Here is a 13,925-nt window from a genome sequence, read left to right on the forward strand (position 1 = left end):
AATTATACCCAACGTCTTGTAGTAACCTCTAGTGGAACATAATCTGCAGAAAACCGAATCACTATGATGTACACCTGCCTGAAACCAACAGTGTTGTAAATCTGCTACACTTCAATACAAAACAAACAAAAAAAAGGGAATAAATATTATGCTTGTTTATTAAGACGTTGGGAATGATTCAGACGCGACAGCAGATACAAAAGTGCTTTAAAAATAAAAGTGCTGGGGGTGGGCAGCAAGTGTATTCATTGTTTCTCTCAGTATTTTATCGTATTACTTACCCTATTATTTCCTTGGAGAAAACAGGTTTCATTAAAAGGCACAGGCCTTTAGTTTGGTGACAAAGAGGATGTCTAGTAACTGGTGACCACCAGCCCTCAGAAACTGAGCGTCCTGGATGGAGATGGCTGAGGGGGGACTCCGGTGGGAGGGTTTTGATTCTTCTGTGCTTTCATCGTTTCAGAGTGTGAGGGGGATGAAGGCTGAGTCCTGATCCCTGGGCGGCCACAGCACCTCTAAGAAAGGTATCGGGACAGTCGCTAAAGATGGTCCGGCTTTACTCCAGCGGGGCTCTCCCTGGGGCGCTGCAGCTGGGCCTGGGCGGGCGGGGCTGCCAGCCCAGGAGCGGGGCGGGGTCATGATGGAAAACATTTGGGGCCAGGGGATTCTTTCTGGAGGCAGGCTACGGGGTCAGGCTCCCCTGGGTGGTCAGCACGAGCTCCGGCTAAGCCGACCCATCAGGGGTCTTGCTGAGACTGGGCGACGCAGGCCAGCTGGACTGATGCTGACGGTCAGACACTGGAGGTCGAGCCTGGTGGCGCTGAGTTTGGGCCCGGAGGGTTTGTACGCCTCACAGAGGGCTTGTTGTGGAAGGGGGAAGGGAGCTTGGACCCAGGTCACGGAAGCAGGTGCTTCACACACGGCGTTTATCCAGAGATGCGGCCTGGCTGTGGTTAGAAGCCGTGCTGGTCCGGCTCTACAAGTGGAAGAGGAATCCCTCTCAGGTTAGACCCGGAACACCGAGGCTCAGAGAGGGCAAGGAACTCTTGCAAAGCTTCACAGTGAATGCACATTTCGTCTTTATGCTGAAGACGAGCCCTACCATCCTCACCTCGTTGTGAAGCCTTCCCATCACTAGCTGACCAGAGAATAATAGCTCAAGATGCTAAAATGACTTTCCAGAGTCACAGAGTTAGTAAGTCAAAGAGCTGAATTATTTATATTCCCCAAGGAACCTTTTAATTAGAAAAATATAGAAGAGTACAAAAACAGAAAACAAAGTTCCCATAAACAGACATGTGATTGTTAGTAACATGCTGTATATTATGTTTAATTGCAGGAATGTGAGCTTTTATGTTTTCACCATCATTATGTAGACATTTGGATATAGTCACTGAGGTTATCATAGGGTTTTAACATGCAAAATAAGATAAATTAGAACAAATCAATCATTTAAGTTTGTTGTAAATTCCCTATCAGTTGCAATGTGTAGATTGTTTATATTTTATAGAGTAGCAACTTTCTTAAAAATTCAAAACAGCAAATACTTTTTGATCATCATGCTTACATACTAGATACATAATATATATGACCTATACATAATTTGTTGTCTGATGTGTCAAAATTCATATATATAACTACATAAACCAAAGTGGAATTTTCTTACTCTGATTCTCAAGCTTACTTCCCACAGGTAACCAGTACTGAAGTTTGGTATAAATCCTTTCAGGCTCTATTTTTTTTTACAAGTAGAGCTAAAATTGTAATCCAGGTCAATGTGCTCCAAATTCTGTGTTCTTTCCATTAAGTGAGATAATGTGTGTAAAGTACCAGCAAATGCCTAGTGTGTAGTAAGCACTCAGTAAGCTGTAGTTTTGTTTCACTTCTGTCAACACTGCTGAATGGAATTAGTGATCAAATCAGTGAATTCTTGGTGCAAGTTTTGCTCTCAGTACCACACTGGGTATAGGATGTACTTGAGAAGGTGTGAAGGGTACAGAATGTCATTTTAATAATACCTACAGGTAAGGGAGTCCAGACAGAAGCCTGGTCGGGAGGATACTAGGTAACCTGGTAACAGAGCAGGGCGTGAAGGCTGACCTTCAAGGCCACAGTGATCTTACCCCTTAATCCTCCAGGTGTTGTCAATGACAGTTCCCTCGCTTTTGATAAAAACGCATTGCAGGCGTATGGCAGTTTCCACGTGGGCCTTCGATGTGGCGAATGGAACTGCAAGCAGATAGGTTAGGGGGTCCCCAGAGAGAGAGAACTAGGAATGGCTTTCTTGACATAAGAGAACCCACTTTGTGATCTAAGCCTGGCCACAGTGCTTGCCCTTGAACGGGTCTCAGTCATTACTCTTAAGGGAACAAAGGAATGCAGGAACAGAGAAGAGGCAGTCAAAAGTAGTATAGTGATGGGCTTCCCTGGTGGCGCAGTGGTTGAGAGTCCGCTTGCCGATGCAGGGGACACGAGTTCGTGCCCCGGTCTGGGAAGATCCCACATGCCGCGGAGCGGCTGGGCCCGTGAGCCATGGCCGCTGAGCCTGCGCGTCTGGAGCCTGTGCTCCGCAACGGGAGAGGCCACGACAGTGAGAGGGCTGTGTACCACAAAAACAATAAAAAATAAAAAAGTAGTGCAGTGATAAGCAGAGTCCTAGCTCCCCTTCGAGGGATAGGCCTAAAAATACATCCTTGGGAACTAAGGCCCCCTCCCCAGTGGAGGTTGGAACAATGAAGGTGACCCTCCTGACTTCAATCAACTAGAGCTTGGACTCTGTTGACCTTTGCCCCAATTCTATGCTGAGTTCTCCTCTGCTCAAACCCCTCATGAATATGCATGTACCCTAGCTTAAAACTTCCTCAGTTTTTCTGTCGGGGAGACACTGCCTTAAGATTCCCGGTGTTCTCCTTACTTGCTGCAAGTAATAGTAAACCCCTCCTTCTCTCCATCTTTGGCTTGGTTGTGTCTATTGGCTCGCCAACCACCAAGAGGCGAGCCCAGTTTTTGGATAACAAAACCACCAGCCTGTGGAGGCTTGAACTCCATCGGATATGCCTGGCTTCATGGCCCACGTAACTTTAATAACATGACTTCAAATCCAGCTGCCTTTGCTGCTCAGATCCGCCTCTGCACCATCCCCTCCCGGGGTGTGGACCCATCTCTGGAGGCCACCTCTGGAGTAAAATCTCACTAAGTTGAGCCTTCAAACAGGGATGGCACACTTGATCTTTGTTAACAGAGTTCCTACACCAGTGAATTTTCAGGACTCTATTAGCCAATAAGAGCAATTCAGGCTAAAATTAGTATCTTCCTCCAAGGAGAGCTCAGTAAATGAAAGGTTCTGTAACCATGTCTTCTTAGATCTAGAAATGGATTCTTATGTGTAAGCGTTGTATTTTTAAAAAATTAATTAATTTTTGGCTGCGTTAGGTCTTTGTTGCTGCGTGTGGGCTTTCTCTAGTTGCAGCGAGCGGGGGTTACTCTTCATTGCGGTGCGCGGGCTTCTCATTGCAGTGGCTTCTCTTGTTGCGAAGCACGGGCTCTAGGCACGCGGGCTTCGGTAGTTGTGGCATGTGGGCTCAGTAGTTGTGGCGCACGGGCTTAGTTGCTCCATGGCATGTGGGATCTTCGCAGACAAGGGCTTGAACCCGTGTCCCCTGCATTGATTGGCAGGTGGATTCTCAATCACTGCGCCACCAGGGAAGCCCCGTAAGCGTTGTATTTTTGTGACACCGAATAGTGTCAAGCACACCTCTTACAGAACTTTAACAATAGCATGACTTAATTTTATAAAACTCATAAATGAGTAAATGAATGACTAGGGCCAAATTCCTAGAACTCCTGAGAAGTGCTCAGAATTCCAGGATGCCTGAAGCTCAGTCACCAGCCCCCTCCTGCTTGCCTCAGGCGCTGTGCTTTGGGTTGCAGGTCTTCCCTCCTGAGCTCTCCTAGAAATAATGCAAAACATTGTTTAAATATACTGGAATTTAGCTTTTTAATTTAGTTAGCCTGGCCTTCTTATTCCAGATCGGACTGGATTTGCAGGAGGTTACAGATTAATTTATAAAGAAAAATTTCAAAGCAGAGAAATGCGGATATGCTAGACAAAGAAAGCCAGTGGTCCGGCCCAGGCCCTGTGCTCTCTTGGTGAGAATAAAGGCATCCGTGTTATTTGTTGAAGTGTTCTGAGTTAGTGTTCTGTTTTGTTTGTAGTGACCTTGAAGGGGCTGTGTTTAGATCCTGGCTTTGTTTTGTAACCTCTACTTTATTGTTTCTGATTTTTATCAATGTTTGTGCTTGCAGTATGTTTATTTTGACAGAACCCTGTGGGCCCCAGGTACAAATTCATCCTGTGTAGGTAGCACATCTTAGAACCATCACCATGTCTACGTTCAGTATTTCCATCCTGAAGTCTTTCCAGTCCAGAAGACCAAGCTTATTTGACCTGGTTTGAAAAGGTGTGTAGATACATAATTTTATCATTCTTATATATTCCCATGAAGAAGGAGTTCTTTAATTTCTACTGGGTAGATTATTCTTCAGTGGGTGTTCTGGGGTTTCACATCAGTTTGTAATATTTGTGCCTGGTGGGCCCGGAGATATTTGTGTGTCTGTGTGTTTATCTCCTGACCCTTGCGACTCACTGAGAAGGGAAGGTGGGGACCACTGGGCTCTTGCCACGGCCTTGCTTTCCAGGTAGCTGGTTGGTATGTAAAAGTCGTCTTTCCCCCTCCATGCCCTAACCACTAACCCTGACAGGGCCCCTGTGCCCTGGGTCTATTCTCGGGGCTCCTGCAGGCCTCTTCCAAAGACAGACTCAGAGCCTCTTTTCATTTTAAAAATTTTGCTGCTAATCATTTCTGGAAAAACCCAACAGGTACAGTTAATTTTTTTTTTCTTTCAGAGTAGTAAAGATACAAAGCTTAAGAAAATGTTTATAGAAGCCTAGAGTTCTGGATTCTTTTTATAAAATGTACTTTTAAATCCCGCAATACACGTTTGGTGTGAAAACATAAGCAATACTGACGTATACCGAGTTTCTCTATGGATGGTAATTTGCTGGGCAGAACGTTTGCACATTAAAATTGTGATAGATACTAACAAATGGATGCCTTCCAAAAGCGTTGTACTGTTTACACGCCACCAGCAGCTTATTTCCCTGCACAGCTACCAGTTTCCCTAGGTGCTTCCCAACACTGGGTACAGCTTTGCAAATGTTTACCACTTTGATAGGCAGGAAAAGGGCATTTCATGTTTATTTGCATTTCCCTCATTACAATGGAGTTGAATATCTTTTTATATTTTATTGTTTGGCTCTTTTGTGAGACATGAAATCAAAGTCATCTTGTACTTGGGAATGTGTGAGGTACCTCTCCTGCTTCTGAGTTTTGGTGAGAGGCCAGAGGACACTTCGGGCCGGTCCTCTTCTGCCCCAGGCTGCGGTTCGGGCGGGGGCCCTGCCACGTTCGCCGTGACTGTAACCTATCTTACCTAGAAAAAGTAACAATTTTCAGCTGTCATAATTAGCTGTCAAAGTCCCTTCAACTGCCTGTGAACTACACCACGTGTGCCACATCTTACTTGCTCGTCAACGTCAGGCTTCCCGAATGCGAGGGACCAGCAAGCACCACGGCGGGTTCCAAGGCGGCCTGGCCAGCGCAGCTGCCCACTTTTCCCTCGGACCCTGGGCTCCTAACGTGGAGACGTTGGAAGCTCGCGTCCCTCCCCCTGCCTATGGCTGAACACTGTCCCTGCACCCGCCCCGCCGAGCCCACCGCCTGCTGCCCATCCTGGGGCTCGGCCGCACCCTCCCCCAGGCAGGTCCACGTGCCCAGCGCCTCCGCCCTCGGGGTTCCCGGCCACCATTCGCGCAGTTTCCCACCCGAACGGCTGGACTGCTGCGCAGCCCCGGGACCACCAGGCGCGGGGGCGGAGCGCCCTGGCGGGAACTGGAACCGCTTCCAGTCCCGCCCACCGCGCCCTCGAGCCACGGACCCAGGGATGTGCGCATGCGCACTATGCCCGCTCCGCGTCCGGCGGCTGTCGCCATGGTGACCGGAGCCCCGGCCGCCCCGCCCCCAGCGCCAATGCCCCGCAGACCTGGCCGCGCCCCCCCCGCAGGGTGAGGGGTTAGGGGGTCAGCTCGGGTTGGGGGGGATCCCGGGCTGAGGGGTGAGGAGGTCCGCCCGGGTTGCGGGGGCCTCGGACTGAGGGGTGAGCGGGGGCGGTCCGAGATGAGTGGGGGCCAGGTTAAGGGGGCCCGGGTGAGAGGTGATCCCGGGTGGAGGGTGAGGGGGTCGGCCGGGGGGTTCGGGGATCATCCCGAGGTGTTGAGGGGCCCGTGGTGGGGGGTGAGGTGTGAGGGGGTCAGCTTGGGGTGGGGACCCGAGGTAAGGACCTCGTGGAGTGATGTGGGGGGCGGGGACCTCGCTGAGAGGAGGAGGAGCCTCGTTGGAGGTGTGGGAGGGTCGGTCGGGGTCAGGGCCTGGCCGGAGGGGCGGTGACTTGGGGTGGGGGGACCGCGAGCCGGGGAAATGGGGGTCCGGGGGGTGTGGCCCGGCCTGGAGGTGGGCCCGGTCCCGGGCGTACGGTGGGTCTCGCTGGGTGCGGGGACCGGGTCCGGTCCGGGAGGGGCCGGGGCGGGGTGGGGGTGGGGAGGGCCCGGTCCTGGAGGTGGGCCCGCCCCACAGCCCGGCCCCGCCCGGCCCCACTGGCCGCGTCCGGTCCTGCAGGAGCCGCAGCCGGTGCGTCCGCGCTGCGGGCCGGCCGAGGAGGGGCGCGCACGGACGCACGGACGCACGGACGCCGGCGCCCGCCCGGGAGCATGTGGAAGCTGGGCCGGAGCCGGGTGCTCCTGGACGAGCCCCCCGAGGAGGAGGATGGCCTGCGGGCGGGGCCGCCGCCCTCCGTCGCCCCTGCCGCCGCCGCCGCCGCCGCCGCCGCCGCGCAGGTGAGGGGGCGCGGGTCGGGGAGGGCGTGGGTCGGGGAGGGCGCAGGTGAGGCCTGCGCTGCGTGGTTGGAGAGGCTCACAGGTGGGGTGCGCAGGTGAGGCCCGCGCCGCGCGGCCCGTTAGGATCCTGAGGTTGGTCCGGGAGCCACCGCGTGGCTCGTGGTGACCCCCCACGTTAGGAGTGACTGAACCCCGCGCCCCGCCACCCCCTTCGCGCGTGTTCGGGACCGCGGGCGCAGTCCCCGGAGGTGGTAGGGCACAGGGCGCGCACCCAGGAACCTCGGGCCGTGGCCTTGCCGCGGACGGGGACCGCGCCACGCCGGGGCGGACTCACGGGCAAGGCCTGGACCGGTGGGGGCCAAAGCAGCGCGCTAAGTGTGCTAAATACTTGTTTGTTTAAGCAACAGACCTTCACCTATGTTTAAACCTCTGGCTGGAGGAAGAAGGCAGATGTCCTTTATACAGAAAGGCACTGGCCTTACAAGTTCAGAGGTGTGCCTGGAATGTTTAGAATTTTTTAATTAAAAAGGATCCCAGGTGGATCCTGTCTGCGCTACAAATGCTTGCCTCCACCTCATCCCCAACGCAGCGTTCCTTTCCATGTGCAGTGAAATTCAGCTCTTTATTTTATTTTTAAAATGACGGTGGTCATACAGTTTCTTGTTTGTTAAATGTTTGGAAACTCTCCTGTTGCTGGTGGCCTGCAACGGAAGTTAATGGGGATTGGTATCTTTCTTCTCAGGACTTGTAAATAGTTCACCAGATTGTTTCTTTCCCAGTTGGTTCTAAATAACTTCCCTTGGAACTGAAGTTGTCTCGTCTTGATAAGACTTTTTTTTATAGGAGTTAAATGCCCTTGATTAAGCATTTAAATATGGTCCCTATCTGAAGTGTCTTTCAGAAATCAAGTTTTGGTGGTATTAGTGCTCACCTTACTCTTTATTTTTTAAATCTCAAAATGTTATGGTTACTTCATTTTTATAAATTTATTTATTTATTTTTGGCTGCGTTGGGTCTTCATTGATGCACGCGGATGTTCTCTAGTTGTGGCGAGCGGGGGCTATTCTTCGTTGCGGTGAGTGGGCTTCTCATCGCGGTGGCCTCTCTTGTTGCGGAGCATGGGCTCTAGGCACGCGGGCTCAGTAGTTGTGGCTCGCGGGCTCTAGGGCGCAGGCTCAGTAGTTGTGGCGCACGGGCTTAGCTGCTCCGTAGCATGTGGGATCTTCCTGGACCAGCACTGCAACCCGTGTCCCCTGCATTGGCAGATGGATTCTTAACCACTGTGCCATCAGGGAAGCCCTTTATGGTTACTTTAAACAGCAGCTCTCTTAAATATAATGTTGAGAATTTATATGCAGTTTAAGTGTTGTTATAGAGTTATTTAATTTTGTAAATAACTATTATTGGTCAAAGATAAGCAATATTTGTTGTTTCTGAACGAACTATTAAAATTTTTAAATTGATTCTTCCTATGTTCTGCTTGTATTTCTCCTAATGAATTCTAAAACACGTTTTTTCCTCTTAAGTTAAATTACTTACAGGGAAAAGTTGGAAGGATAGGAGATTGAACACCCACATAGATACTTTCTAGACTCAACCATTAGTGATACATTTATTAAAACTTTTTTCCCAATCTTCAAGTTTACAGAATTACAATCTATACCTTTTTTTCTCACTGTGTATTTGTGTGTGTGTTTTAATAGTCTTTATTTTTAGGTACCCAGCAATTGAGTGGAAAATGCAGAGTTCCCATATACCCCCTGTCCCCATACAGACACAGCCTCCCCCTGATACTAGCAAAATCCCATTTGTTAAAACCAGTGAACCTCTATGGACACATCATTATCGCCCAGAGTCCACAATTTACATGAGGGTTCTCTCTTGGTGGTGTTCGTTCTGTGGGTCTGAACAAATGTGTAATGACATGAACTCACCATTATAGTGCCATACAGAGGAGGTTCACTGCCCGAAAAACCCTCTGTGCTCTGCCTGGTCACCCCTTCCTACAGCCCCACAACCACTGATCTTTTTAGCCTCCGTAGTTTTGTCTTCTCCAGAATGTCAGAGTTGAATCATAAAATATGCAGCTTTTATAGATTGGTTTCTCTTACTCACTGAGTAGTATATTTAAGGGTCCTCCCTGTCTTTTCACGGCTTGGTAATTCATTTCTTTTTAACGCTGAATAATATTCCATCGTCTGCAGGTACCAGTTTACCTGTTCACCTACAGAAGGGCATCTTGGTTGCTTCCACGTTTTGGCAGTTGTATATAAAGCTGCTGTAAAACATCATGTGCAGGGTTTTGTGTGGACATTAGTTTTTAACTCACTTGGATAAAACCAAGGAGTGTGATTCCTAGATCATAGGCTAAGAGTATGTTTTGTTTTGTAAGAAACCAGACTGTCTCCACAGTCACTGTACGAATCTGCATGCCCACCAGCAATAAATGAGGGTTCCTCTTGCGTCCTGTCCTTGCATTCTAATAGGTGTGTAGTGGCATCTCGTTTAATTTGCATTTCCCTGATGACACGTGATGTGGACCATCTCTTTATGTTGCTCATTTGCCATCTGTATGTCTTCTTTGGTGAGACGTCTGGTCCGATTTTTTTGCCCCATTTTTTGAGCTGCTTCTTCTCCTTATTGTTGAGTTTTAAGAGTTCTTCGTGTATTTTGGACAACAGTCCTTTATCAGATGTCTTTTCCAAATATTTTCTCCCAGTCTGTGGCTTGTCTTTTCATTTTCTTAACATTATGTTTCACAGAGCAGAAGTTTTTAATTTTAATGGAGTCCAGGTTATCAGTTATTTCTTTCATAGATCATGTCTTTGGTGGTGTTTCCCCAAAGCCATCAGCACACCCAAAGTCATCCGGATTTTATCCTGTATTATCTTCTAGGAGTGAGATCTGACTGCAGCATCTGTGTTACTTTATTAAGGGTATCTATAGTTTGATGTGTTGAAAACTTTGCTATAGAAAAGCAGACTTTTTGTGGCAAGTCAGTCATACTCTAAATTGAGTTCATCAGGTAGATTGATCTTTATCCCAAAGCCAGCTTCTCTTAGCATTAAACTTTAAAATTCGTGACAAGTCTACCATAAAACTTCTGCTGGCAAAATTTTATTTTAAAGTTGAAAGAGGTAGGAATTCATACGAGAAGAATTTAATGGATCTGTTAAATTGTGTCTCATTAGAAAGACGATCTCATCTGTTTCATTTTCAGTCTCCGGCGGCCCGCCACCACCCCTCCACCCCTGTCAGCCTGCTCATATTAAACATGTAGGCTCAGAGTACACTTTGTCTTATTCTAGAAAGGCATTTAGTTTGTATTCAAATCTGGTCTGTTCGACCTACTTGAAAATCAGGTCACATGGCTGTAATCTGTGTTGTTTTTTTAAAAAGAAAAAAATAGCTTAATGTTAGGTTCTAATAAGTTTGAAATGTGAGGCATTCAGTTATTACTTGGATTTAAGGAACACTTGACTGTACTAAAATAGCTTTAACATTATAGAAAATAAATTTCTCTGAGCATTTCTTTAGGCAGTTGGCCTTTTTTGTCATGAATACACATCTATTTTGTAACAGTGGGGTTTTTAAGGTGAATCATTTATTGTAATCATTTAAAAAAGAGAGACTTACAAGTTTTAATGAGTCCAATTAAAAAGAAATCTGCTATGCATGTGGTAAAAGATTTCTGGATATTAAATGCCGGGTCTTAACTTCTTCCTCTTTCCAGTGGGAAGTATTGTTACCTTTTTTTATATAGCTATCCATGAAACATTTATGCATATACATAAATGTATGTTTAAAATCGTACATTTGTTTTCCCACTACAAACATTTTTCTGCATTTTGAATTGTTCCCTCGACAAATAATATGTGTACCATGGAACACTTCCTGTCTTAGCACTGCAGCTGAAAAAAATCATCCTTAAGCCTGTGTATTATTAAATCTAATTGGGCTCCTTCTGGTGGATATGGAGTTGCTGAGTCTTCTTTAGGCCCTGCTCCGGGGTCTGTGAGCGGTGAGAAGGAAATGGGGGTCTGCGATGAGATCCGCGTGCTGAGGTTTGGGCCGGCCTTCACTTGCTTTGAGCTGCACTGCACTGGGACTTAGTTAGCTGTACTTTAATGTCCTTAAAAACAAAACTCATGGTGTTTTTGGCATATTTTCATGTTAAAATTTTAAAAGACTTAGACATATTCTGTAGGCATTCCAAAAAAAAAAAATCAGGGAACATTTCAGGTGCTTTTTACTCTGCTCTGAAGATAGGAAGAACCAAGGGGTAGTAAGTCTTAGTTGAGATGATAGCGAATCTTTCTTGCGGGGTACTGTGAGAGCTCTGTTTAAGTTTGCTTTATGGTGATGGGAAGAAAGGAGTGAAGTAGATGCTTGGAGGTTTATGGGAGCGCTTTAGTTGAGAAAGTAAATGCTCTAAGGCCTCACACTCTTTCTTGGGGGTGATATACTGGGAGGAGCATGGGCTTTGAGGATAGACTGGGCTTTAATTAACAACTTTAAGACACTTACCCCTTGCTTTTTCCACTTAGCAATACGTTTTGGATCCGATTGTTATGTGAAGAGCTTCTTTATTCCTTCAGTGTTTGTGTGTGTTTTGGTGTTGTATGGTATTTCCTGGTATGGATATATAGACTTTAAATGCCAGACCTCTATTGGTGACCTTTAGGAGGTTATTTCTAGTCTCTTTCTATTACAAACATGAGCATAAATCATTTCACATATCTGACGACAGATGTCTAGAAGTGGAGCTGCTGAGTCCAAGGAGACCTCCCTTTGTAATTTTTTTTAATCAAACATTTATCATTTATTAGTTTCTTTTTCTTTTTTCTTATTAGTTATCTATTTTATACATATTAGTGTGTACATGTCAATCCCAATCTCCCAATTCATACCCGCCCCCCCCCCCCCCCCACTTTCCCCCCTTGCTGTCCATGCATTTGTTCTCTACATGTATGTCTCTATTTCTGCCTTGCAAACTGGTTCATCTGTACCATTTTTCTAGATTCCACATATATGTGTTAATATACGATATTTGTTTTTCTCTTTCTGACTTATCTGACTCTTTACGACAGCCTCTAGGTCCATCCGTGTCTCTACAAATGACCCAATTTCGTTCCCTTTTATGGCTGAGTAATATTCCATTGTATATATGTACCATATCTTCTTCATCCATTCATCTGTCGATGGGCATTTCTGTTGCTTCCATGACCTGGATATTGTAAATAGTGCTGCAGTGAACATTGGGGTACATGTGTCTTTTATTTTCTTTTAAAGCTTTTTTTTTGTTAATTAATTTTATTTTATTTATTTTTGGCTGTGTTGGGTCTTTGTTGCTGTGCGGGGGCTTTCTCTAGTTGCAGTGAGTGGGGACTACTCTTCATTGCGGTATATGGGCTTCAGTAGTTGTGGCTTGTGGGCTTTAGAGTGCAGGCTCCGTAGTTGTGGCACACAGGCTTAGTTGCTCCGTGGCATGTGGGATCTTCCCGGACCAGGGCTCGAACCCATGTCCCTGCATTGGCAGGCAGATTCTTAACCACTGTGCCACCAGGGAAGCCCCATGTGTCTTTTTGAATTACGGTTTTCTCTGGGTATATGCCCAGTAGTGGGATTGCTGGGTCATACAGTAATTCTATTTTTAGTTTCTTAAGGAACCTCCATACTGTTCTCCATAGTGGCTGTATCAATTTACATTCCCACCAACAGTGCAAGAGGGTTCCCTTTTCTCCACACCATCTCCAGCATTTGTATGGAGACACAAAAGACCCCGAATAGCCAAAGCAGTTTTGAGAAAAAAAAAAAATGGAGCTGGAAGAATCAGACTCCCTGACTTCAGACTATACTACAAAGCTACAGTAATCAAGACAATATGGTACTGGCACAAAAACAGAAATATAGATCAATGGAACAGGATAGAAAGCCCAGAGATAAACCCACACACCTATGGTCACCTAATCTATGACAAAGGAGGCAAGGATATACAATGGAGAAAAGACAGTCTCTTCAATAAGTGGTGCTGGGACAACTGGACAGGTATGTGTAAAAGAATGAAATTAGAACACTCCCTAACACCATACACGAAAATAAACTCAAAATGAGTGAAAGACCTAAATGTAAGACCAATTATAAAACTCTTGGAGGGAAACATAGGAAAAACAGTCTTTGACATAAATCACAACAAGATCTCTTTTGACCTACCTCCTAGAGTAATGGAAATAAAAACAAAAATAATCAAATGGGATCTAATGAAACTTAAGAGCTTTTGTACAGCAAAGGAAACTATAAACAAGACGAAAAGACAACCCTCAGAATGGGAGAAAATATTTGCAAACAAATCAATGGACAAAGGATTAATCTCCAAAATATATAAACAGCTCATACAGCTCAATATCAAAAACACAAACAACCCAATCAAAAAATGGGTGGAAGACCTAAATAGACATTTCTCCAAAGAAGACCTACAGTTGGCCAAGAGGCACATGAAAAGCTACTCAACATCACTAATTACTAGGGAAATGCAAATCAAAACTACAATGAGGTATCACCTCACACTGGTTAGAATAGGCATCATCAGAAAATCTCCCTTTGTAATTTTGATAGATGTCTCGAAACTGCCCTCCCAAAGAGGTTGCATGAATGTATGCGTCAACCAGCCATGTATGCAACTGGCTTTCAGGATGGGCTGGCCAATATGATACAATGCAGTATGTCTGCAGAGTTTTAGATCTGATGGGTGAAAAATACTACCTTAATGTGATTTTAATTTGTGTTTCCCTCGTGGATGATATTAAATAACTTTTCCTATGTTTATAAGCCTAAACGAAGACTTCTAAAGTCTTCCCCATCAGTCCTGTTACCATGTCACTAGATGGATTAAACTGGAGTCAAAATAACTGCATTTATGTGCAGATACAGCCTGGTGGTTCAGATATGGACGTTGTCACTGGTGTCCATATCC

At 46.3% G+C, this 13,925-nt stretch overlaps 1 protein-coding gene across 1 annotated transcript in view; it reads left to right on the forward strand.

Annotated features, from left to right (window-relative positions):
- The first annotated feature begins 495 nt into the window (after nt 1–495).
- Nucleotides 496–13,925, forward strand: part of TDRP (testis development related protein) — a 68,077-nt gene continuing 54,647 nt past the window's right edge. Inside the window, exons 1-2 of the mRNA XM_032618186.1 lie at nt 496–524; nt 6,735–6,952. Coding sequence (XP_032474077.1) covers nt 6,827–6,952 — 126 coding nt within the window. The 5' untranslated portion in view covers nt 496–524; nt 6,735–6,826. The remainder of the gene's footprint in view (nt 525–6,734; nt 6,953–13,925) is intronic.

This window comes from Phocoena sinus, chromosome 21, assembly GCF_008692025.1.
Source record: "Phocoena sinus isolate mPhoSin1 chromosome 21, mPhoSin1.pri, whole genome shotgun sequence".
Taxonomy (NCBI): Eukaryota; Metazoa; Chordata; class Mammalia; order Artiodactyla; family Phocoenidae; genus Phocoena; species Phocoena sinus.